Source organism: Peromyscus californicus, unplaced genomic scaffold (genome assembly GCF_007827085.1).
Source record: "Peromyscus californicus insignis strain IS unplaced genomic scaffold, ASM782708v3 Scaffold_23__1_contigs__length_62951481, whole genome shotgun sequence".
NCBI classification, from domain to species: domain Eukaryota; kingdom Metazoa; phylum Chordata; class Mammalia; order Rodentia; family Cricetidae; genus Peromyscus; species Peromyscus californicus.
In genome coordinates, this window is record NW_026294534.1 from 60,000,134 (window position 1) to 60,024,904 (window position 24,771).

At 47.5% G+C, this 24,771-nt stretch overlaps 1 protein-coding gene across 1 annotated transcript; it reads right to left on the reverse strand.

The window, feature by feature from the left end:
• Nucleotides 1–376: 376 nt before the first annotated feature.
• Slc35e1 (solute carrier family 35 member E1) lies at nucleotides 377–24,738 on the reverse strand. Its single transcript, XM_052752480.1, has 6 exons — nucleotides 24,318–24,738; nucleotides 23,990–24,060; nucleotides 21,511–21,648; nucleotides 20,037–20,162; nucleotides 4,349–4,594; nucleotides 377–3,725 (listed from the first exon to the last, which is right to left on the reverse strand). Exons 1-6 carry the CDS (start codon nucleotides 24,736–24,738, stop codon nucleotides 3,498–3,500), a joined length of 1,230 nt encoding a protein of 409 aa, XP_052608440.1. The 3' UTR covers nucleotides 377–3,497.
• Between the last annotated feature and the right edge of the window lie 33 nt (nucleotides 24,739–24,771).

Genomic DNA, 24,771 nt, shown 5'->3' on the forward strand with positions numbered 1-24,771 from the left:
AGGTTCTTGGGGAGCCATGGTAGGATTCAGAGTTTAAGGCCAGCCTCAGTAAGTTCACACACACACACACACACACACACACACACAGAGGTTCTTGGGGAGCCTTGGTAGGATTCAGAGTTTAAGGCCAGCCTCAGTAAGTTCACACACACACACACACACACACACAGAGGTTCTTGGGGAGCCTTGGTAGGAGGATTCAGAGTTTAAGGCCAGCCTCAGTTCACACACACACTCTGAGTCTCAGTTCTGGGTTCCATACCCGCCACATGAAAGGGCTGCCCAAGCCGTTTCCCTGCCCTGGATTTTCAGTCTGCTAGCATGGTGTACTGCTGGGAGCACAGGAGAGACCCTCCCTGACAAACCACAGCCAATCTCAAGCCCCTGGAGACCATCATTTATTTTTGGTGAATGCCGACCAGGAACACAGCTATTCCCACAGAACAGCCTATGACACTGGAGGCCCGGGATGATGCCAATGGAAAACAGGAACATGACAGTCTCCCGTCTCAGACCCTGAGGTTTGGGGCTTAGAGTCTGGTCTTGAAGAGCTGAGTGCCCAGAGTCCTCCCAACACAGAGGGAAATTGAGTCTCAAGTTCTTCCCTGCCTCAAGACATCTGGCTCATCTCCTTCCCTGGAATAAATGGTATAAAATAGGGTGCTGGGTGTGGCAGTCTCGCATCACCTCAGCACCAAGACTGAGGCTGAGGACTGCCTTCCATCCTGTGGCCAGTCTGGGCTACACAGGCAGATACCATCTCAAAGAAATAAATAACTAAAAGAAGGCCCACTCTGAGTATTCTAATAGTGAACAGACATTCAAAACTATTCTACACCTGTTTCCCCTTCTGCAAAGTGAAGGAGTTGGGTGGGTCAGGATAAGTATTTTGGCCAGGCCATTTCAAAGGGTATATGGAAAGAGCAAAAAAGATTCTCTAATATGAACCCCAACAGAGAGGTGGGACAGGGCGAAACTGGAGAGGTGAACATGGCGTGGGAAGCAAGACTGGGGCTAATGTGACTTTGAATGGCCAAGGCAAACCATGGACCATCAAGTCTGTTTTGTTTTGTTTGTCTCATGTAGCTCAGGCTGGCTTCAAACTCACTGTGTAGCCAGAGATGACCGTGAACTCCTGCTCTTAATGGCCGCAGCCTCCTGAGTGTAGGGTAATAGGTATGCACCACCGGTTCATGTGGTGCTGAGGACTGCAGCCACTGAGGTGCAGCCATCTGGTCTACCTGACTGTCTCATCCATTCCTGTGTTCACACCCACTGTAGGCCTATGAACAGAATTAAATATCCCATTTATTAATTTATAAACCGTAAGAAAAGTGAGATGAGCCTTTCCCTCCCTGGCAAACCTCACATTGGAAAAGGAAAAATGCATTAATGTACATATTACAGCAACATCATGGAAATCCAAAAAGACATAATTCATTTTGAGTTCAGCGCAGTCAGGGACACTCAGAGAGACCTACAGAGTGTCAGGTGTCTGTGTCTTCCCCAGGGAGGAAAACCCACCAGACTACCTTACCAAGGTGCTCCTTCCCACTGCAGTGTGGCTCTGAACATCTGCAGACCAGCAAGCAGGGCAGATGGGACTGCTAAGGCTGGCATTGCCAATGAACTAACCTTACATACAAAACTCTAATTCATCAAAAGCAGAGGGACCCAACAAACCAGGAGTTGAGGATGGGGTGCCATGACGCACATGTCAGCTCAGGGCTTAGAAACGGAGACAGAGGCACAAAGAATGCTAAGAAGAATGCTGAGAGTTGAAGGTCTGTCTGGGAGCCTTAGTGAGGATGTCTCCAGGTAGGCGTGGCAGCACATGCTTTTAATCCCAGCGCTCAGGAGGCAGGGACAGGTAGATCTCTATGAGTTTGAGGCCAGTGTGGTCTATATTTTGAGACCCTGTCTCAAAAACAAACAAACTAAAACCCAAACTTACAGATACCCCAAACTAAGCCTGATGCCCCTGACTGCCAAAGAAGACATGTCACAAACCTTGGGTCCCACCATTTACCTGCTGTGCCCACACCAGAACCCACACCTCTGCTTACCAAAAGGTTCTCCTTGTGTTGCCACACTGGCCTTGAACTCACAGGCTTGGAAGAGCCTCCTGCCTTGGCTTCCTGAGTGGCTCCAACCATAGGTGGAGGCTACCAGGATGAGCCTCCAAAGTATTTACTTGTTTCTGAGACAGCCTCATTATGTAGCCCAGATTGGCTTCAAACCCATGGTCATCCTCCTGGCTCAGCCCCTGGATGTATGCCACCAGGCCAGGTCCCTAAAACTGATCTTTTTCTTGAGATAAGCTCTCATGTAGTCCAGGCTGGTCTGAGGACCCTGACCTTGCTTCCAGAGCACTGGAAAGGCAGGCCTGTACCACTATGTCGCTTTCTGTGATGCTGGGGACAGAAGCCTCTGACGCATGCATGCGAGGCAGGCACTCTACCAACCCAGCCTTAAACTGACTCTTAGCTAAAAAACTAACACCTGCCTGCTGTCTCAACCACTGGGACACAGCTGTCCCATCCACTGGGACAGTTCAGATCCCGACCCACATACCATCCCCTCACCGACAAGCGACACTGTATTTGGTGTGTGGATTCCACCTTCTGCTACTCCAGCTGCAGCTTCAGGACCCTTCAGCATCACCTGCTACCACTGAGCTCCAAGGGACTGTTCCAACAACAAACATCCCATATTTTGAAATGAGTCAAGACTGTTTTCACCTATTGGCTAGCCCTGGTGCAGTGCTTGCCAGGACCTAGGCTCCAAAGTCCCCATAGCCAACAAGATGTTCCCCAAAGAAACTTGAGGTCCTAAGGAAATTGTCAACACCATCACCTGGCCTTCTGTGGCATCAGAAGGGTGGGGATGCAACCAAGGTTAACACTGGCCACCTCTTCTAGAGTCTAAGGGCTACTCAGGCCTGGAGTGAGGGCTTGTGTCCTGCTCTAACACCCACAAGGCAAAGGAAGGTCACACCAATGGCTGATGAACCGATGGCCACTGTAAGTCTGCCCCAGGTCAGCACTAGCTGCAAGTGGCCAACTGCCTTGGGACATCCTGGAGCACTGTTGCTGGGGACAGGTAATGGTACCTGTTTCCACGCTCTATACCTCTGGGCTACAGCCCCGCTGTCCTCTCCTTGATGCCCCAGATGCCACCTCCTGCTGGCTTCCAGGACCGTAGCCACAGTGATGTCAGTTCTGCAGAGTGGGTCCTTGTTGTCACCAGAAGTTCAGACCAGACCTCTGCAATGTACCGAGGGCACCCCTGTGCACCAATGCAGAACGTGGCCTCTGAGCAGAAGAGTGAACCAGGATCTCTCTATGGCTCTTCCTCTGTCCAGAGCCTGTGGCTGTCCATATTGTGGTCACATCCCACAGCCCATCAGGATCTAGGGCTTCCCTGCTGGCCTGCCATGTGCTCAGCCAGGCTGCTGGGCTCAGGGAGGTGGTGCAGGAGACCTGGCCTGGTGGCACCTACACATCATGGCGGCTGAGGGCATAGGAGTTCGGGTGGCTCTGGCGGCCATACTGGAAATGGTCTGTGAGGAGGATGTTGCGATACTGGAAGTCACCCTGCTGGGGAAACAGTGCACCATTGTGGGGCTTCTCTATTGGGCTCCGCAGGTGCTCTCTGCTGCTCAGGTCCGATGTAGAGACTGGAAGGAGGTGGCGCCTAGCCTGCTGGTTCGCATCGTACTTGGTCTGTGTGAAGAGAGAGCAATGAGGTACAAGGGAACTTTGGGTGTGGGGGGCATGTCACCCCCAGCACTAAGGAGCCAGAGGCAGGAGGGCAGAAGTTATCAGGCCAGCTTATGCTACATAGTGAGTTTGAGGCCAACCTGGGATACCTGAAACTTTCAAAAAAACAAACTGAAACAAAACAAAACAAAAAAAGCATACCACCAAAAAAGAGGTCACCCCAAAACCAAGGACTAGGGATGCTTCTGTGGTAGAACACTTGTGTGGCATACACAAAGCCCTGGGCTCCATCCCCAGCACGGCATAAACCAGGCAGAACAAGCTCAAGGCCTTTCTGGACTATACAGGCCTCTGCTCCAAGACAAACAATAAGAAACAAAGGAAACTTCAGGCCCTGTGCACCCATGCCGCAGAGCTCAGGACAGAGGCAGGAAGATAGTGAGTTCCAGGGCAGCTTGTGTTTACAATCCTGCTGCCATAATGGTCTGTGCAGCACAGAACCCACCCACCTTGTAAGGCACCTTTGGAACCCAGAGCCAGAATCACCCTTCCCATCCTCCCTCGGCTCCTTCTCGTCCCTCCCCTAGGCTATGCCTGGCTGGGGGACAGTGGCCCCTAATGCTCACCTTGTTGTACAGAAAGACACCCAGGATGGCAGTCATCATGCCCAGCACATTGGTGCTGGTCACTGGATTGCGGAGCATGATGAGGGACACGGTGATGACCATAATCCTTTTGGTGGCATTGGCCACAGAGTAGCTGAGCGGGCTGATGAGGTTGAGGATGCTAAAGGCGATGACATTCTGTGCAAAGTTGCAGAATCCGCTGACTGCCAAGAGCAGCAGTGTCCAGGGCCACTGAGACACATAGGCCTGTGGAGACAGGCAGGGAGCATCAGTAGGGGAGGGGCACATATGTACTCAGGCAGATTGTCACCAAGGATGAAGTGGTATTTGCACCACTCATGACCTTGGGCTATACAGCGCTAAGGAGGTGGTGCTTCTTGCTGTTGTATGTGACCTCTTAAAAGGAAAGGGAGAGGGGTCTGGAGGCTCTTCTCCTTGCTTCCTGGTGTGATTGAACTTTGAGGTGGATTTGGTCCCAGTCAGAATAGAGGACAACTTCAGCTGTCTACTTGGTTCTGTATTCATGAGTGTATTTCCTTAATTTATCCTAATAAATTTCCCTAGTATTCCTTCAGCAGACTCTCATGGATTTCTCAAATTATCTGGCACCCAACCATGTGGATCTCAGCCCCATGCACCCCTACTGGGGCTACTTGTGTATCAAAACCCTAATGCCCCAGGCGGCTGCTGGCAAGTTTCTCCGCCTTGCAGAGCCCACACACAGCCCAACCCCCCCTACCCCCCCCCCCCCGGAACTTTCTGACCCCTGCTCAGGTGACCAGGCAGGAGTCACACAGTGTGAGTCAAGCATTCCCAGGCCAGGCAGATCACGCGCCTGTGGTTCTTGTAACCACTGCCAAAAGCACACATATTCTGCGGCAGATGGACTGCGTTAGAAAGAACAGTGCCCGCACTAGGCGCCTTTCTAGTTCTGTGCTTGTAGCGGCTGGATCGGGACACACACACACACACACACACACGCCTGGTCAAAGACTACCAGCAGACTGTTTCTTTACTTTTAAAACCGTTCGGTGTAGCTGCTGCCGATTCCGGGACAACCTGGGCCACCACCCTCGAGAGCACACCCTCCTGGCAGCCTGGCTCCCCTGCTGCCACATCCCCATTCTGTGCACGGCCGCCACCGATGTTCTGCTACTGCCTCAGTTGTTGTGATCCCGGCAGCTCTGCCCAGGTAGGCTTTGCCTGGGTGAGTGAGTGATTCGCAGCAGCCCATTCAGGGAGCTGAGTCAGCTCACATCAGACCTGTTCTGTCGCTACACCTGCGACACCTGCTGGTCGAACTCGCTACTACACCCAAAATTTGCCCAACCTGGTAATTACCTCTGGAACAGCTGGACACTTAGGACAATTTCTTGAGGATCTTATCTGAGGTAAATTACTTGATAACTTTACACCTTAAACTGATAAATAAATAAATTAATTAATAAATACATTAAAATTTTCTTTACAAATTTTAAGTCTCTCTCACGCTACGGTGGATAATATAAACATCCAGGAATTTAAAAAGTCTTTGTTTATACTATGGATGAAATTTTACAAGACATATATGACCTTCCTGGGATATATACAATTTTTGCCACATTGGTGATTAGCATAGTAATTCATATCATATCACTGAAAAAACTGGTTTACTAATAAGACCAAAAATGAGACATTAATAGGATTGATATAGACTTTGCAAAGTGATATTGAGAACTTAAAAGGATTCTTTCTTTGGAATCTGCGAATTTACCACAAGAACTTCAGTCCGCTAATAATAACTGGGCAACCATATTTAATTCTATTGATAATAAATGTGAATACTTAATGGATAGAACAGTAAATCTTCAGAGCAATCTTAATGCCATACAGATAATTTCTAAGGAAGAACGATCATCACTAATTGATAGAATAAAATCTTTGGAATCAGCTATTTCTAATGAACATAAAAAATTGTTTGATTTCATGAAGTCATTAGAATCATTCACAGTACAGGAAGTACAGAAGCTGTAGTTAATCAATTTCAGGCTATGGAGGAGTCTGTGAGAACTGATAATAAGTGTGCTAACAAGCAGAAGGTCAAGGCTAAAGAGGTCATAACATCTAACTTTACGGAGTTAGAGATGACTTACCAAAGGTAACAACAGGTGGCGCCGTGGTTTACCATATCAACGATTGTGGAAAGCCAGCAAATGATAAACATCCTGAAGGATATGTACAATATATCTGGCAGTCTATTCATATGAGAGATTTAAAGAATATCAAGGAAGCTGTAGCTCCCTATGGTATACATTCAACATATGTGAAACAGATGTTAAATAAGTGATCTTCTAGAAACAAGATCACGCCTAATGACTGGAATCTGTTAATATCAGCTGTGTTAGAATACAGCCAGCAGTTACAATGGAAAAGCTGGCAGAGAGAAGAAGCTAAAGCCCTTGAGCAGCAAGGTAAGATTAGAGGTTTTAAGATCTCTCAAGATCAAATTCTTGGTGAGGGCTGCTTCACGGATATATATGTACAATCTACCTTTGATGAGCACACATTATCCATATGCCATACAACAGCCTTAAATGCTTGGGAAAGAATTCCAGGGAAACCAACTGAGCTCTATACGAAGGTCTTCCAGGGGTCAAAAGAACCGTTTAGGGATTTTTTTTTTTTTTTGAGACAGGGTTTCTCTGGGGATTTTTTTTTTTTTTTACTAAGACTGATCAAGGCTATAAACAATACAATATCAGACCAAGAATTAAGACAAGTATTAACTCAATCTTTGGCTTTTGATTTTGGCTAAAGTAGAATGCAAAGGATACTTGAACCTTTAAAGATCAGATCAGCACCTATAGAAGAATGGATCCAATACACAAACAATATTGAGTCTCTTAACTATGGTGATGAGGCTTGGATAGGAGAGGTGATTTCCAAAGGCAGAAGGAGACATCAAAGTACCAAATGTTTTAACTGTGGTAACCAGGTCATATAAGAAGAAGTTGTACACAGGGTGCTCCTAGAAGCAATGCTTCTTCTAGAAATACCCAAACAGCAGACCCCAACCTTCTGGATTATGCAGAAGATGTGGCAAAGGCCAACATTGGACCAATGAATGCAGATCAACAAGAGACATACGAGGCAACCCTTTACCAGCAGGAAATGCCTCAGAGGGCCTCTCGCAGGCCCCCAAATCAAATGTGGTCCAAACATTTCCAGCCACTATGGAGGAAATTCCTCCCCAGGACAATTAAATAACCCAGTGCCTAATGTAAAGAATGATACTTCACTGGATGATAGATAGATCAAAAACTCCAAAAAACACCATAAAACTAACATTTTGGTAGACCTCCATAAATGAACAAAGACCAAAGTTTAGAGTATGTATTAATAATATTATTCTAGGGGATCGGGTTCTGTCCCTGGTGCATGGGCAGGCTTCTGGGAATCTGGTGCCTGTGGTGTGACACCTTGCACAGCCTTGGTGCAGTGGGAAGGGGCTTGGACCTGCCTAGGCTCAGTGAGCTGGGCTCTGCTGACTCCCCATAAGATACCTCGATTTGAGGAATGTGGGGGTGCAGGGTGGCTTGGGAAAGAGGGCTGGGGTGGGATTAGGGAGGAGGGGGGTCTGTGGATAGCATGAGGAGTAGAAAATTTCTTAATAAAGAAAAATTAAAAAAAAATATTATTCTAGAAGGCTTAGTGGACACAGGTGCAGATGTGACTATAATTATGCCAAAATCATGGCATCCAAATTGGCCTCTTCAAGAAGTAGATGTCCGCCGGGTGGTGATGGCGCACGCCTTTAATCCCAGCACTCGGGAGGCAGAGGCAGGAGGATCTCTGTGAGTTCGAGGCCAGCCTGGTCTACAAAGTGAGTTCCAGGAAAGGTGCAAAACTACAGAGAAACCCTGTCTCGAAAAACCAAAAAAAAAAAAAAAAAAAGAAGTAGATGTCCAATCTCTAGGAATTGGAACCCTATCTCAGGTAAAACAAAGTATGAGATGGGTTGAATACACAGGGGTAGAAGGACAAAGAGGAAGGCTGAAGCCATATATGGCTAATGTAGAGTGAATCTTTGGGATCGTGATTTGCTTTAACAATGGAATACCTCTAAGCTCAGAAGTGGAATATAGACCAATTCATCTATCTGGGAATAATATTATAAGATAATGTAAAAAATAGCCACCAATCATTCAGGCTGTACATAAACAGAGCACAACTGCTGTTGAACTCTCAGAGGTACCAACAACCCTACCTTTAAAATGGCCAGCTGATAAACCTGTCTGGGTTGGACAATGACCTATGACACAAGAGAAACCATAAACCTTAGAATAGCTGGTTCAAGAGCAGTTAAATGCTCAACATATTGAAGAATCCACCAGCCCTTGAATTCTCCTGTATTTGTTATTAAAAGATTTTTTTTTAATCTTTTTTTTTTTTCAGAGCTGAGGACCAAACCTAGGGCTTGCCTAGCAGGCATTCTGCCACTGAGCTAAATCCCCAACCCAAGACTTTTTTTTAAAAAAACTATACCTCTACAAGAAAAGGATAGAGAAAAATTTGCCTTCACAGTATCTACTTATAATAATTCCCAGCCAGTCAAGACATATCAATGGAAGGGCCTCCCACAGGGCATGTTAAATAGCCCCACCCTGTGCCAATATTTTGTACATAAACCATTGGAATAATTTGTGTACAATTTCCACAATCTATACTTTATCATTATATGGGTGATATCTTATCAGCTGATCTGAAGTCAGATATGTTAGAAAGCATGTTTGAAGAAGTAAAGAAAGTTTTGTCTCCCTGAGGATTACAAATTGTTCCCAAAAAGATACAAAGAGGACGACTTAAATAGCCCAAGAGAACTGACAGCTGGAGCTGAGAAGGAATTGGCTCTAATAGAAAAGAAAATAAGGGAGCCACATGTGGATCGTGTGAATCCAGAACTTAACTGCATTCTGGTCATATTACCCTCCAGACACTCCTCCACAGGGATTTTGATGCAGAGGGAAGATATTATATTGGAATGGATATTTCTACCATGTAAACCGAGTAAGAAATTAAAGACATATATGGAAAAGATCTCTGATTTGATTCTAAAAGGAAAATTAAGACTTCGTCAATTGACAGGAATGGATCCAGCAGAAATTGTAGTACCTTTAACTAAAGAGGAAATCTCCTTTTTATGAAAAGATAATGAATACTAGCAAAGAGTCTGCAGTAATTTTTTGGGGGGGAGAGATTAACAATTGTTTTCCCAAAAGCAAGAGAACAGAATTCATAAAAGGAACTGAATGGGTCCTTCCTCACATTGTACATCAGACACCAATCTCTGGAGTCCCCACATTCTATATTGATGCAAATAAATCAGAAAAGACACGTTAAATCAGGAGATTAAGTGGTCCAAAGCCCTTACAATTCTGTACAAAAGTCAGAACTGTATGCCACTTTTATGGTACTTATGGACTTCACAGAACCTCTCAATATATTTACTGACTCTCAATAAGCAGAGAGTTGTTTTACATATCAAAACTGCTGAATTTATTCCTGATAATATAGAATTAATTTCATTATTTATACAATTACAGGAAATCATCAGAAATAGGGAACATCCTATACATACAGACCATACATCAGATCCCACATAGGTCTGCCAGGTCCTCTAGCACAAGCATGAGATTGATCAGTTATTAATAGGTAATGAACTAGAAGCCTCAGAAGTTCATAAGAAACACCATGTAAATAGTAAAGGTTTGAAAAGTGATTTTTCCATCACTTCCCAACAAGCCAAGGAAATCGTAAAAAAAATGTCCTACTTGTTCCTTCTATAACCAAACTCAATTACCTGTAGGAAGTAATCCTAAAGGTATACAAAGAAATGAAATTTGGCAGATGGATGTGTTTCATTTTGCAGAATTTGGAAGATTAAAATATGTACACCATATCATTGACACCTATTCAGGATTTCAATGGGCCAGTCCTATGAGTTCTGAAAAGGTTGATTCTGCAATTACACACCTATTAGAAGTTAAGGCCATCATGGAAATACCTGTACAAATTAAGACTGACAATGCTCCAGCATATGTCTCAAATAAAATGAAACAACTTTTTCTGCTAATTACAATATAAGGCATGTTACAGGTATATCACATAATCCCACAGGCCAAGCAGTCATAGAAAGATCCAATCAAACTTTAAAGGATATACTGAATAAACAGAAAGAGGTAACAATGACCCCTAGAAATAGACTACATAATGCTTTATTAACCTTGAATTTTCTCAATGCTGATGAGAAAGGAACAACAGCTGCAGAGAGACATTGGACAATTAAAAAAAAAAAAAAAAAAACAACTCCTGAGTTAAACCAACCTGTTTACTTCAAAGATGTGTTGATCTTGGAATGGAAACCTGTGTACGTCCTACATTGGGGAAGGGGTTTTGCTTTTGATTCTGCAGGAGAAGAAAAGCTATGGATACCAACAAAATTAATAAAAAAAAAAACTGATTTGAACAGGAGAAACCCCTTGATAAGGAGAAGTAAGAGCTTATCCACTGGTGTGATAATTCTACAAGTTGTAAGAAAAACTCAACAAAAAGGGTCAGGGCAGGGTTCTGTTTCTTATCGTTACAGGATAATAGGAACACCCATCTTCAAAAAATCATAAGGCCTTGGACACCCAGAAGTCTACAGCAGAAGGGAAGAACCTATTGGTACCAATATACTCCACAGGGTAGTATCTCAATGCCTAACATCTATATCTCTTTAACTCTAGAAAAGTTGTGGTCCTGATCAAATATAAATCAAGCTGGCTTTGGAGTTGGAATGTGGCTCTCTCTTTCTCTAAACCTAAGCATATTGCTAAAAAAAAAAAAAAAAAAAAAAAAAAAATTAAGGGATTCTGTCTCATATCGGAAGAGCAAGCTGGTGTGGGACAGAAGAAAACCAATAACCTAAGGACCATTGTTGTTAAGATTCTATTTCTCTCCATGATTATTCTTGATTTCTTGGAATCCTTCCTCACATATCATGTCATCTTAAGATTCAAACTTTCTGTTTTGATATTAATAATGTTCAAGTTTTCCACAGTGAAAAAATGTCTTTCCAATAGCAATCTCTGAAGTCTCCAGAAGGAAGATGGGGCCCCACGACGATGATTCTACCTGGTCCAGAATGATGCCATTGAACCTAAAACCACCACTCAGTGATCAGCTTTAGATTGCAAACTCTTCAGGACAGTTCTAAGATGAGATGGTCAATCATATTACACTTCTAGCCAGAACCTCAGATAACTTTACCCATTTACACTGAGACTAGCTATATACATTACAACTTGTCCTGTTGAGACTTAACCATTTAGCTTTCTTACAGGATCCCACAGAGATACCGTTGCCCCCTAAATAGCAGGAAGCAATTTTAAGAAAACAATTTTCCCTCTCCCAAAAGTTTCCATTTTCTCAGAGTTACAGACAAGTTGTTATAGGGTTGGGGGTAGGGGACAATAAAAAGACTCAGGATTCTTTTTTGGAAAAGAAAAAAGGGTTATGGATAGGCATAGTATATTAAGGTAGATTATTATGTATACTAATAAACTAATTTAGCAAACTATCAGCCTTAGATAATTTGCTGATATGGGTTCTTGTATATTGATACAAATTCAAAACAATAATTGTCATATTATACACATGTTCCTACTATTTGAAATAGTTTGTATATTGATACAAATGTAAAATTGTATTTGGTCATACTGTATGTATGTTCTACCTCTGTTTAGAATATTTTGTATACTGATATAGATCAAGGATATTGTCATCATATTGCACTATACATTTCTAACTCAGTTTAAGATATTTTGTGCGGCCGGGCGGTGGTGGCGCACGCCTTTAATCCCAGCACTCGGGAGGCAGAGCCAGGTGGATCTCTGTGAGTTCGAGGCCAGCCTGGGCTACCAAGTGAGTCCCAGGAAAGGCGCAAAGCTACACAGAGAAACCCTGTCTCGAAAAACGGAAAAAAAAAAAAAAAGATATTTTGTGCACTGTCACAATTTTGAGGTCATTGTTCATATACTGTACATTGGTTTACAGATTGCTTACCCTGTTAATGTGAATCCTTAGTCCTTAGGTTATTTAGGTAGAAAAGACTTACAGATTAATAGTCACCCATGAGTGTCATATCTATAGTTATATTAGTTTGTTTTCTGTATTTACAGAAACTTATGTCAGATGGATAGGTAGTCTTCAAACACTTCATAGACCTAGAGAATATGGCATTTAAATGTTTTGATAACTTAGAATTCTGGTGATGTAAGACACAATTGCTCCTGGTAGCACCAATCTTCTCCCAAGAGAATGTTGGGCTTCTAAGACATTCCATTTGGAAGTTTGTCTTCTTCTTGGCACAAAATGGCCTGCTGGGCAAAGAACTGCCCTTGCCTCGACTGCTAACAGTATGAATGCTGTCCTTTCTGGATGAGCAGGACACAAGGAAAAGCAACTGCTGAACCCTGCCAAGACAGGGTAAGATGGTCGTTCAAAATTCCTGCTTCTGAAAATGGTCTGTCAGATATTCTAGGCCTGTTGCCAAAAATGGATGCCTCAATGGTGCTGAGAAACATTAGGTGACTGTCCAGGCTGCCAGCTGTCTCTGTCAATCCTTGCAATTTTCAGAAGTTGCTTCCTTGCACTTCCTGTTTACTCAAGAAATATTATTTTCCTTCTCAGGTCTCTGATAGGGTTGAAGACTAGATAGTTAAAATTACAATCCTCTCATATCTTAGCTAAGAACACTTTAAATACTAAAGTTAGAATCTTCAGGATAGGACAGCTATTGGAGTAATCTCAGTAATTTGCCATTTACCTATGATCTGGACATTTCTGGACATTTAGCATGTCGTTCTTGTTTGATGTTGTTATTGTTGGTTGTATTTCTATTTTTGTCTGTTATTACCTATTGTTTTTCCTGGACAATACTTATTGTATATAGTTTGCATTAGGTCTAGAACCTTCTTATTTAGACAAAAAGGGGAAATGTAGTGATATTTGCTCCACCCATGACCTTGGACTATAGGGCCCGAAGGAGGTGGTGCTTCTTGCCATTGTATGTGATCTCTTAAAAGGAAAGGGAGAAGGGTCACAAGGTCCTTCTCCCTGCTTCTTGGTGTGATCAAATTGCAAGGTGGATTCGCTCCTGGTCAGAACGGAGGACGACTTCAGCTGTCTACTTGGTTCTGTATTCGTGAGTGTATCTCCTCAATTTATATCCTAATAAATTCTCTAATACTCCTTAAGTAGACTCTAATGGATTTCTGGCTTTACCACGGGGCAGCAGGTGGTGAGACTTTTCTTGAAACAGAATCTCTCATAGGCCAGGTTGGCCTCAAACTGGGGCGACAGGTTTGCTAACACATGACTACTGTATCACTGAGCCTTTTTACCAGTTTACGTGATGCTTTATACACATGACTTCTGCCCTCCTGACCACCCCACTGAATGGTGCAGTGGTCGAGGGCCATCTGTTTTCAAATGCAAAAACAGCCACCAAAGGACTGCAGAGATGGTTCATCAGTTAAGAGTACTGGCTGCTCTCCTACAAGATCCGGATTAGATCCCACAGAAGGATCACAATTGTCTGTAAATCAGTCCAGGGGATCAATTGCCCTCTTTAGATCTCTGAGGGTACCAGGCATACATGTTGTAAGTGGACATACACGCAGACAAAACACCCATACACATAACATTTAATAATTTTTCTTTAAAAGGCCACCAAAACTGTGTGTGTGGCAGGGTGCTCTTGCCTCAGGCATCTCACCCCTGCCTCCTGGTGCCTGAACGCTGCCCTCACCACTGCACAGCCAGCGCTTTCCCACTGAGCCATCTCCACAGCTCCCTGCCCCCAGAACATTTTGTAAAGCTGGAGCACAGACAAAGCTGAGCAGTGGAGCACATGCAGCACATGTATGAAGTCATGGGTTTCAGCATCCCACACCCCAAACAATACCAGACAGACCGGAGAAGATGGGTGACATTATCAACGACTGAGGCCTTCCAGACAGTGGGACACAGAGCCCCAGAGCCCACCACCCATCCTCAGACAGGTGCCTGGAGAATGCAGCAGCCCAGCTAGGACACTGGGCAGTCTCAGGCATCCGCTTCCTCAGACGGCCCTCAAGCCCACCTTCCTGCCCTGCTGCCAGTTCCCAGCCATCCCGTGGGGGTCACAAGTCCCAGCTTGCCCGTCTTTGGACATGGTGGTTAGCAGGCATGCCAGCTGGTCACCAGGAGAAGGAAGACTCACAAGAATGACCCACAGAGTCAACCAAATCATACTGAGCTTCCAATCCAGGCATTGTGGGCACACTTTCTACTCCAGCACTCAGGAGACAGAGACAGGATGATTAGGAGTTTGAAGTCACCTTGGGCCACATAATATGGGATATAGATCCTGCCTCAAAGACAGCAAAGGTAGGCTGGGAAGACAGACAGCTCAGTCAGGAAAGTGCCCAAGTTCAGACCCCAGCACCCACGTGAAAAGACAAAACCAAAACCAAAGCGGAGCTGCACATATGCAGAGCTCCACTGCTAGAGGCAGGAAGCGCAGGGGACAGAGACAGGCGGATCTTGAGGCTTGGCAGCCAGCCAGTCAGTGAGATCTACCTCAAAAAGACAAGGCGAGCTACTGAGGAAAGTGCAGGAGGCTGAACTCTGTTCTCCACAGGAGACAGACACACTGCTAGTGTACTCACGCACTCACTCACACACCCCAAAGGGAAGAGAAGGAAAACCACCAGGAGCAGAAACTGGATGCACTTTCTGTTCCAAAGTTTCCTTGGGGGGGGGGGGGGGAATTGTTATGCCCAAGTCAAGGGCCCCAGGCGCTGTCTGGGCAGGGGCCGGCTGGGGTCCCTGGGGGTGCTGCTCTGTTCCCAGCAGCCCTGCCCCTGGCAGGAAGGACTTGAGCTCACAGACATCTGTGCTGGGGCAGAGAATGACAAAGGCAACAGCTTCTTTGCAGGTAGAACCGCAACTAGACCCTGAATGGCTTCCTGACAAAACGCCCTCCCAGCCTACTTAGTTCTCACCCTCTCTTTAAACCCGGCAACCGCAATGGTTGTCCCGAGCAGACGGTTACGTAATAAACAATCACACAACCCAGGCCTCTTCCATTCAGCCTGTCACTGGTGTAGGTAGAAAGAGGTTAGAGGGTATTTTTCACTGCTAGGGAATACTCCATTTCGTGAACAAACCAGCTTTTCTTCATTTGTTGAAGGCTTTCTCCAGTTCCAAGTAAAAACAGAGCTGATATAGACATTCCCATAATGGCTCACACCGGGTCTCACTCTGAAGCCCAGGCTGTTCTCTCACTCTCAATCTTCCGCACGGTTGCAGAGTGACGGGATTACAGGCACGGCCACTACACCGCACCAGGCAGCTTCTATCGACTGATCTTCCCACGATCACCACCACACCCAGCAGTGCCCTCAGAGGCTTTGCTCTCCCTTTTTTTCGAGACAGGGTTTCTCTGTGTAGTTCTGGTGCCTCTCTTGGATCTCACTCTGTAGACCAGGCTGGCCTTGAACTCATAGAGATCCGCCTGGTGCTGTTCCCATGCTAAGATTTCCATCTGACTTCTTTTTTTCCTTTTTAAAAATGTTTTTAATTGGCCGGGCAGTGGTGGCGCACACCTTTAATTCCAGCACCCTCGAGGCAGAGCCAGGTGAATCTCTGTGAGTTCGCGGCCAGCCTGATCTACAGAGCGAGATCCAGGAAAGGCACCAAAACTACACAGAGAAACGCTGTCTTGAAAAACCAAAAAAAAAAAAAAAAAAAAAAAAAAAAAAGTTTTTAATTGAAATAAAATTGCATCAATCTCATATCTCTTTCCTTCTGCCAGCCCCTCATAGGCACCCCAAGTTGACAGCCTTTTTCTTTTTTGTTGTTACATACATGCGTATGTGAATACAACCTGCTGAGTCTGTTGGTGTTGTCTGTGTGTATGGTTTCAGAGCGGACCACTGTGCATTGGACAACCAGTGAAGGTCTCCAGCCTGGGAGAGGCTGATTCTCCCCTCCCAGCTGTCTTTAGCTGCCTGTAGTTCTTCGTCTAGGGTGGACCCTGTGAGATTTTCTCCCTCCCAGATTGGATGGCCACTGATATTGTTGCCGTCTTGTTTACACAGCCGTTCCTAGGGAGACGGACTTCTCCGCGGACTTCCTGGCATTCTGGCTCTCACGATCTTCCCGTCCCCACTAAGCAGATGTTCCGTGAGCCATAGACACAGGAGCTGGGATGAGGGTGTACCCACTGGGGTTGTGCAGCTGTGGCGTGCTGTGATGGGCACCGTTTGGCGTGAAGAGGCTTCCGTATGAGGGGTGGAGCTGCACTCATCCAGGAAAGGTGGCTCAGCACAGAGGGTCCAGAATTATCTCTCTTTCCTTGAGACAGTCTCATGTAGCCCAGGCTGGCCTATGTAGCTGAGGATGACTTTAAGGTCTTGATCCTCCTGCATGTATCCCCCAGTACTGGGGTGACACCACTTTCGTATTTTAAAAAAATCACAGCATCTGTGTACAGGTGTGGACAGTGTATGCCATGGTGCCTGGGGTCCAGTTGTGGGAGCTGGCATGCTCCCTCCACCGTGTGAGTCCTAAGGGTGGAGCAGGTCATAAGGCTTTGTATGCCAAGCACCTGCACCTCCTGGGCTCTGGAACCTGCCCAGGACCCGCATGGCAGGAGACACTGGCTCAGCCTTTGCTTGAATCCTGTAAAGAATGCTGCTGGGCTTCCAACTCCAGCAGCCCATGGTGACCGTGGGACGCTCTGTGGGGGTGCTGCCCACTAGCTGCTGCCCAGGATTTCCTTTTCTTTTTTTTTTTTTTGTCTTTTCACTTCTTTTTTTTTATTTTAATTTATTTTGCAATACAATTCAGTTCTACATATCAGCCACGGATTCCCTTGTTCTCCCCTCTCCTGTCCCCCTCACCTTCCCCCCAACCCTCCCCCCCATTCCCATCTCCTCCAGGGCAAAGCCTTCCCCACAGACTGAGGTCAACCTGGTAGACTCAGTCCAGGTAGGTCTAGTCCCCTCCTCCCAGGCCGAGCCAAACAATCCTGCATAGGCCCCAGGTTTCAAACAGCCAACTCATGCAATGAGCACAGGACCCGGTCCCACTGCCTGGATGCCTCCCAAACAGATCAAGCCAATCAACTGTCTCACCCATTCGGAGGGCCTGATCCAGTGGGGACCCCTCAGCCATTGGTTCATAGTTCATGTGTTTCCATTCATTTGGCTATTTGTCCCTGTGCTTTATCCAACCTTGGTCTCAACAATTCTCGCTCATATAAACCCTCCTCATTCTCGCTAATTGGACTCCCAGAGATCCACCCGGGGCCTTGTCATGGATCTCTGCATCCAGATCCCTCAGTCGTTGGATGGGGTTTCTAGCACGACAATTAGGGTGTTTGGCCATCCCATCACCAGAGTAGGTCAGTTCGGGCTGTCTCTCGACCATTGACAGCAGTCTGTTGTGGGGGTATCTTTGTGGATTTCCGTGGGCCTCTCTAGCACTTTGCTTCTTCCTATTCTCATGTGGTCTTCATTTACCATGGTCTCCTATTCCTTGTTCTCTCTCTCTGTTGTTGATCCAGCAGGGATCTCCCGCTCCCCCAAGCTCTCTTTCCCTCGACCCTCGCCTTTCATTACCCCCACTCATGTCCAGGCTGTTCATGTAGATCTCATTCCATTTCTCTGTCATTGGGCGATCCCTGTGTCTTTCTTGGGGTCCTGTTTTCCTGGTAACCTCCCTGGTGATGTGAGTAGCAGACAAGTCATCCTTGTTTCATGTCTAGTATCCTGCTATGAGTGAGTACATACCATGTTTGTCTTTCTGAGTCTGGGTTACCTCACTCAGGATGATTTTTTCTAGATCCATCCATTTGTCTGCAAACCTCATGATGTCATTGTTTTTCTCTGCTGAGTAGTATTCCATTGTGTATATGTACCACATTTTGTTTATCCATTCTTCAGTTGAAGGGCATCTAGGTTGTTTCCATGTTCTGGCTATTACAAACAATGCTGATATGAACATAGCTGAACAAGTGCTCTTATGGTGTGGTTGAGCATTTCTTGGGTATATGCCCAAGAGTGGTATAGCTGGATCTTGGGGGAGATGGATTCCCAATTTTCTAAGAAAGCGCCATATTGATTTCCAAAGTGGTTGTACAAGCTTGCATTCCCACCAGCAGTGGAGGAGAGTTCCCCTAGCTCCACATCCTCTCCAGCATAAGGTGTCTTCAGTGTTTTTGATCTTAGCCATTCTGACAGGCGTAAGGTGGTATCTCAGAGTTGTTTTGATTTGCATTTCCCTGATGATTAGGGATGTTGAGCAATTCCTTAAATGTCTTTCAGCCATTTGAGTTTCCTCTGTTGAGAATTCTCTGTTTAGTTCTATAGCCCATTTCTTAATTGGACTGTTGGGCATTTTGATGTCTAATTTCTTGAGATCCTTATATATTCTGGATATCAGTCCTCTGTCAGATGTGGGGTTGGGAAAAGATCTTCACCAACCCCACATCTGACAGAGGATTTCCTTTTCTTTTTGAGACAGGGTCTCAAGTAGCCCAGGCTGGCCTCAAACTCGCCAAGGATGACTCTGAATTCTGATCCTCCTATCTCCACCTCCTGAGTGCCAGAACGAGAGGTGAGTGCTCTCTCGTCTTGTGCGTGGTACTGGGCAGAGCCTGGGCCTTGAGGGGACAGGGCAAGTGCTGTCCTGGCCATCACCGAGGAAGCAGAGGCAGAGTGGAAGAGAAAGAGAGAGCCCCTCCTCAAGGACATGTTCCAATTCCTCACTTCCTCCTACCAGGTTGTGCCTCCACCAGGTCCTACCATGTCCAACAGCTTTTAGTGAGACCAACCCTTTCCCAGTGGTCAGATCCAGACTGTGACCACACCACACTAGAAAGAGTGCACGTGTGCGTGTGCGTGTGCGTGTGTGTATAGTCGAGCACTCGAATGTGCTCAAGCGTGTACTGGAGCATAAGGTGGCTGTGTCTAAGACTGCAAGGGGACCAGCCTCTCTCCTTCCCAGGACTTCAGTTCCTAAAGCTGCTGCTCATAGGGTTTTGGGTTTTAGTCCATTTGGATTTAGAGTTTTGAATTAAAGAGACTTAAATACCGCAACTATGAGTGCAAGCCCCTCCTGGAGGCCACTGCAGCGGTCTTCACAGAGTGACGTCACCATCTCTGCTCTCAGCCCAGTGCCAAGCATGCAGACAGAAACCCTTAGAAACCCTGAGCCAAGGTAAATGTCCTCTCCCGACACCAGTCATGTCCAGTGCTCTGTTGGTGATGGACAGCTGACGGACACAGGACAGCAGGAGCCCTGGCTCTCAGACTCTTGTTTTGAGACTGATTTCTCCCTCCCACATATGCTCTTATCCCCCTCATACAATGTCACAAGCTGTGGCAGGAGCCCTTGGAAGAACCCACTCCATGCTGGACCTTCAGTCTCCAGACCTGAGAGCTAAAGATTCCTATTTTCTAAGCTAGCCTGCCTCAGGTATTCTGTTACAGGAACAGAAAACAGACACATCTACCTAGCAGACAGATGTCCAAAGAATGCCCCTGGATGAACACATGACTACAGCGCCTTAGAAAGCTAGTAAAGACGCATGCAATTCTCAGCAGCCCCAACTCACCAGGTCGCTGCTCACCAGGAAGGTGGAGAGGTCCACCAGAACCCACGTGGGGATCATGAAGAACACGGCATGGCAGCCCAGGATGTTGAGCAGCCGCAGGTGGTGGATCCTTGAGTCCCTCAACACCTGAGGGAAGAGCGCCTCATTAGAGCCACTGACACTTGACCAGCAACAAGGCCTGGGTTTCCAGGCCCCAACAGGAGAGTGGAATCCGACAGCCAACCCTGGGTATCAGACCAGCTTGCTCGTTTATGAAGGAACATAGTCATGTTTGGACACTCTGTCTGCGGACGAGGGACTGACAGAGGAACAACAGAACCAACCCAGCACACACACACACACACACACACACACACACACACACACACACACACACGCTGGGGAGGATGGAGTGAGCCAGGCATTCGGAAGCCTCCCCCCCCACCACCAGTTTTTTTTATTTGCATCTGGTGTCTTGCCCTGTAGCCTAGGCTGGCCCGGCACTCATGGGAATCCTGCCTTCATCCCACATATGCTCATGACAGGCAGGGACCACCATGCCGGCTAACATCCCTCTGAATTGAGTCCAGATTGGTTTAGCCTGTTGAGCACCACCAGGCAATGCCAGGCAAAAGCCAGAAACAGATCCTACCCTAGAGACCATGGACTTCAGATCTACTGCAGGTAGATGCCCCAACCCAAGCAGCCAGCAGCAGCACTCTCCGCAGAGGCTCACAGATGTATTTCTTACAACAGGTTGGAAATAAGCCACATTCCTAAGAAGGGGACCCACTGTGCTGAAGGTGGCACCCTGCTGCCCTGAGCTTTAGTCACGATTGAGCTTTGCAGCAGGTGACACCACACAGTAACAGTAGATGAGCAAGGCCAGAAAAGATGAGATCAGTGACCACAACTCAGAGGAAGAGCATGCTCAGCATGGAAAGGAAAGGAGGGGCTGGGCGCTAGCTCAGGCGCGAGGACCCAAGTTCGGATCCCTAGCACCCCCACACAAGTTGGCCATGGTGTCAAGTGTATGTAAAGCAAGCACCTGGTGGTGGGTACTGCAGGCAGATCCCAGGAGTGCATGGAAACAAAATGGGCTGGGGCAGGTTTAGTGGGAAATAATGTGGAGGGGCTGGTAAGATGGGTCAATGGGTAAGGGCTTGCCACGAAGTCTGAGGACCTGAGTTCATGTCCAGGTCCCACACGGAGGAAGGAAAACTGACTTCTGCAAGTTGTTCCCTGACCTCCACACTGAGGCCATGGCAGGTACCCTTGCACATACACACTAAGTATATAGATAAAATCTAAAAAGAAAACTAGTAACAGAAAAGGAACAAGAGAGGTTAGCAGAGTAGGTTAAATTTGGGGTTGGCTTTCAAAACAAAATAAGGGGCAGAGATTTGGGCAAACAGAAGGCACAGGAGGGTCTGATCTGGCCAGTCAGCCTGAAGTCACCCTCAGGCAACCAGCGCCAGGGGTAGGGCCCACACACCTTTTTGGAGAAGATGTTCTGAAGGGAGAAGCATAGTGTGGCTGCCAGGGCGCTGACCAGTCCCCACACGTCGAAAGACAGCTCCGTGACAGTGGCCAGTAGGACTCCGCTGATGATGGGGACCAGTGACAGGTACACCTGCAGGAGGGTAGAGGGGCTCAGGTGGGCCAGGGCTACCCACCACCCAGAACTGCAGGAAACTTTGGGTGGCCCTGTGCCTGACCTGGGGGACCCCATCTTCCACCCTGGAAAATGCCACCTGCATCTCACAAGGTGCTTCATGCCCAGCATCCTGGCACTCAGAAACCTGTGGCAGGAGGATCACCAAGGGTCTCAGGTCTGGAGCTAGGGAGATGGCCGAAAGAAAAAGACACTTGCCACCAAGCCTCACAACCTGAGCTTGATGCCCACATGGTAGGAGAGAACTGACTCTCCCCAGAGCTATCCTCTGACTTCCATACAGACAGACACAGAAAGGTAAATACATAAATAAATGGAAAAAAATAAGGCTAGCCTGGGCTACTTTCAAATCCTGACTCAAAAAATAAACAAAACCCAACAAGGTAGAAAACCAGGTGGATTTCCAGTCAGAGATTTTTGTATTAAAAAAAAAAAACAAATCAGGGGCCCAGTTAGTTGGTAACTAGTAGGACTCAGTAGGTAAAGGCCCCCAAATCTGAGTTTGATCTCCAGGACTCTTTGTGGCAGGAGAGAACCAACTCCTGCAAGTTGTCCTCTCATCTCCGGGTGTACTCACGTCCCCACAAAGTAATAAATGTAAAAACAACGCAAGACAGGTGAGGTTTTTAGGAGCAGAGGTTCTGTCCCCAAGGGAAGTGGCCAGTGGGACTTGAATGCCTACCCCTGCACTCCTGGCCATGGTCCACTCTCCCTGTCGGCATCCCACATCTTCCCTTGAGAAGAGGATTCAAGGGCCTGAGTTATCTGTCTTGCAAAGCACTCCCTAACCAAGAGGGCCAATCTCCAGGTCCTGCACTCATGAGGTTCCTGGCATCTTGTCAAGCCAGGTACAATGTCCCCAGTGACAAGGAAAACTGATAAACACAAGGTGTGTTATCAGGTGACACACCTGGCTGCCTCCCCAGCAACCCTGACCCCCTGGAGGCCAGCCCCACCTGACATCACCCTGACGGGGACTACAGAGTGCAGACAGGGCTTGCCAGGACGAAGATGGGCCTGAGAACAAAACTCAGTCAGAGGTGGCCCAGTTTTTACACAGTGATCCAGGGTAAAGCCGCTCTGAGCTAAATCAATAATAAGAAATATACAGGAAGTGAGCATTCATAGAACAGGGTGAGATGGCTTCCAGCTGGGACACTGGCATCGCCACTGCGCGAAGGGCACAGTGAGCCCAGTTCTTGCTCTCTAGCCTCAGGTCAGGAAACATCTGGCCTGGCATCTTCCTCAGGCAGCCTTGAGCTCTAGGTGCTGTCTGGGATTCACATCCAGATAATCACAACCTTGGTTAAAAACAGGTGTCAAACCCCGGGCCTTTGAGTTCTCAGCAAGGGCTCCACACTGACCTACAACATTTTTCTTCCTTTCCTTTTTTTTTGAGACAAGGTCTCTCTACAGAGTCCTGGAACTCACCATGTAGACCAGGCTGGCCTCGAACTCACAGAGATCCACCTGCCTCTGCCTCTCTAGTGTCTAGTGCTGGGATTAAAGGTGTGCGCCACCATGACCAGCTCCAAGACTTTTTGAGACAAAGTTCAGCTCTGTAGCCTTGGCTGTCCTAGACCTCTCCATCCTCCTGCCTCAGCATCCTGAGTGATAGCATGACAGACCCATGGTACCATGTCAGGCTCCTGAAAGTTTTAATTTCTAAGAACTGGCTGGATTGTGCCATCATCAAACTCCTCTGACCCAGCATCTCACATCAGATCCAGCCGCCCACTACCGACCATTCTTTCTGGTGATGGGAAAACGAGGGCATGATAGCTCAACAGGTAAGGAGCGCTCTCGGCCAAGCCCGAGAACTTGAATCTCATCCCAGGAATCCGCACCGTGAAAAGGTAAGATGGACCCCTGTCCTCTGAGCTTCACACACATGAGGAGGCACAACATACACACACACACAGATAAATGTTAAAAAATAAGAAGGAAAACCTGTCCCAACTTAATTTGTTTCTTGTTGACTTGCCAAAATGGGACCAAACAGACATCACCTACCAGCAAAACCAAGGGAGGAAATAAAAAAAAAAAAAAAAAAGGGAGAATATAGACCCCTGAGGGACGTGGCACTCGGGGCCAATAAGCAAGAGATTATCCAGAGACATCTCCCCTTCACACACACCTGCTGTCTGATAAGTGAGCGCGGGACACTAGGGAAGGCCCAGCCTGACACCTTGACTTCCTTATTTGACAGGAAGCCAGAGGAATGCCACGGTCCAACCACGTCATCAACCCAGCCAGCTACCGGGAATCCCGCCCTGCCCAGGGCTTCTTCCAGGGTTACCTTGGTGCTCTGTTTTTCCTTCATGATGATCCGGGACAGGAGGACCACCCAGATGGGCATGGTGGCCTTGACTGCAAAGAGAGGAAAGGCACTCTCAGCGGGCAGTCCCGGCAGCCTGCACACCCGCCGCCGGAACTTCTCTCTCTGCAAGGCGTCCTCCCGACCCCAATAGCTGGAGTCAGTTCTGCTCGACACTCGGTTAACTCCTCAGACCTTTTCCAACCTGAGAACCCTCCGCGCTTGGCGGCGTCTCAGTTTGACGGCCCACATACTCGTACCCATACTTCGAAGCCCCAAGCGGCGCGCCCCGGCCCGCGTCCGCACCTACCGGTGTGCGCGTAGGACACCGGCACCTTCCAGATACTGATGTGCGCCGACACCGACGCGAAGTACTTGCCGAAGGCGAGCGGCAGCACGTAGCGCGGGTAGAAGCGCGGCGGCAGCAGCGGGCCGGACGCCGGGTGCGGGCCAGGTCCGGGGCCCGACACGGGCGGCGCGGGCGGCACGCGCCAGGCGCGCAGCAGCGGCGGCAGCCCGGCGCACAGCGCCAGGATGTGGCACAGCGACACGGTGACCGGGAACGGGAAAGCGCTCAGGATCACCTTGTTGACCACGTTGCCGCCCGCGCTCAGCGCATACCACAGTAGACACAGCGCCGCCACCCGCGCGCCCTCGCGAGCCCCGCCGCCGCCACCTGCGCCCGGGACCCCCGCGCCCGCGCCGGGACCCGCGGCTGCCGCCGCCGCCATCCTGCCTGAGCGGCCACCCCTTCCCGCCGGACG

Bases quoted from the DNA above. Each gene is read 5' to 3' on its own strand.
- Slc35e1 (XM_052752480.1), bottom strand. From the start codon at position 24,738: ATGGCGGCGGCGGCAGCCGCGGGTCCCGGCGCGGGCGCGGGGGTCCCG. The intron at 21,649-23,989 runs GTAACCCTGGAA...ACCCTCCTGCAG, and splicing joins AGGAAAAACAGAGCACCAAG to GTGTACCTGTCACTGGTCCC. The intron at 3,726-4,348 runs GTGAGCATTAGG...CTCTTCACACAG, and splicing joins GTGTCTTTCTGTACAACAAG to ACCAAGTACGATGCGAACCA.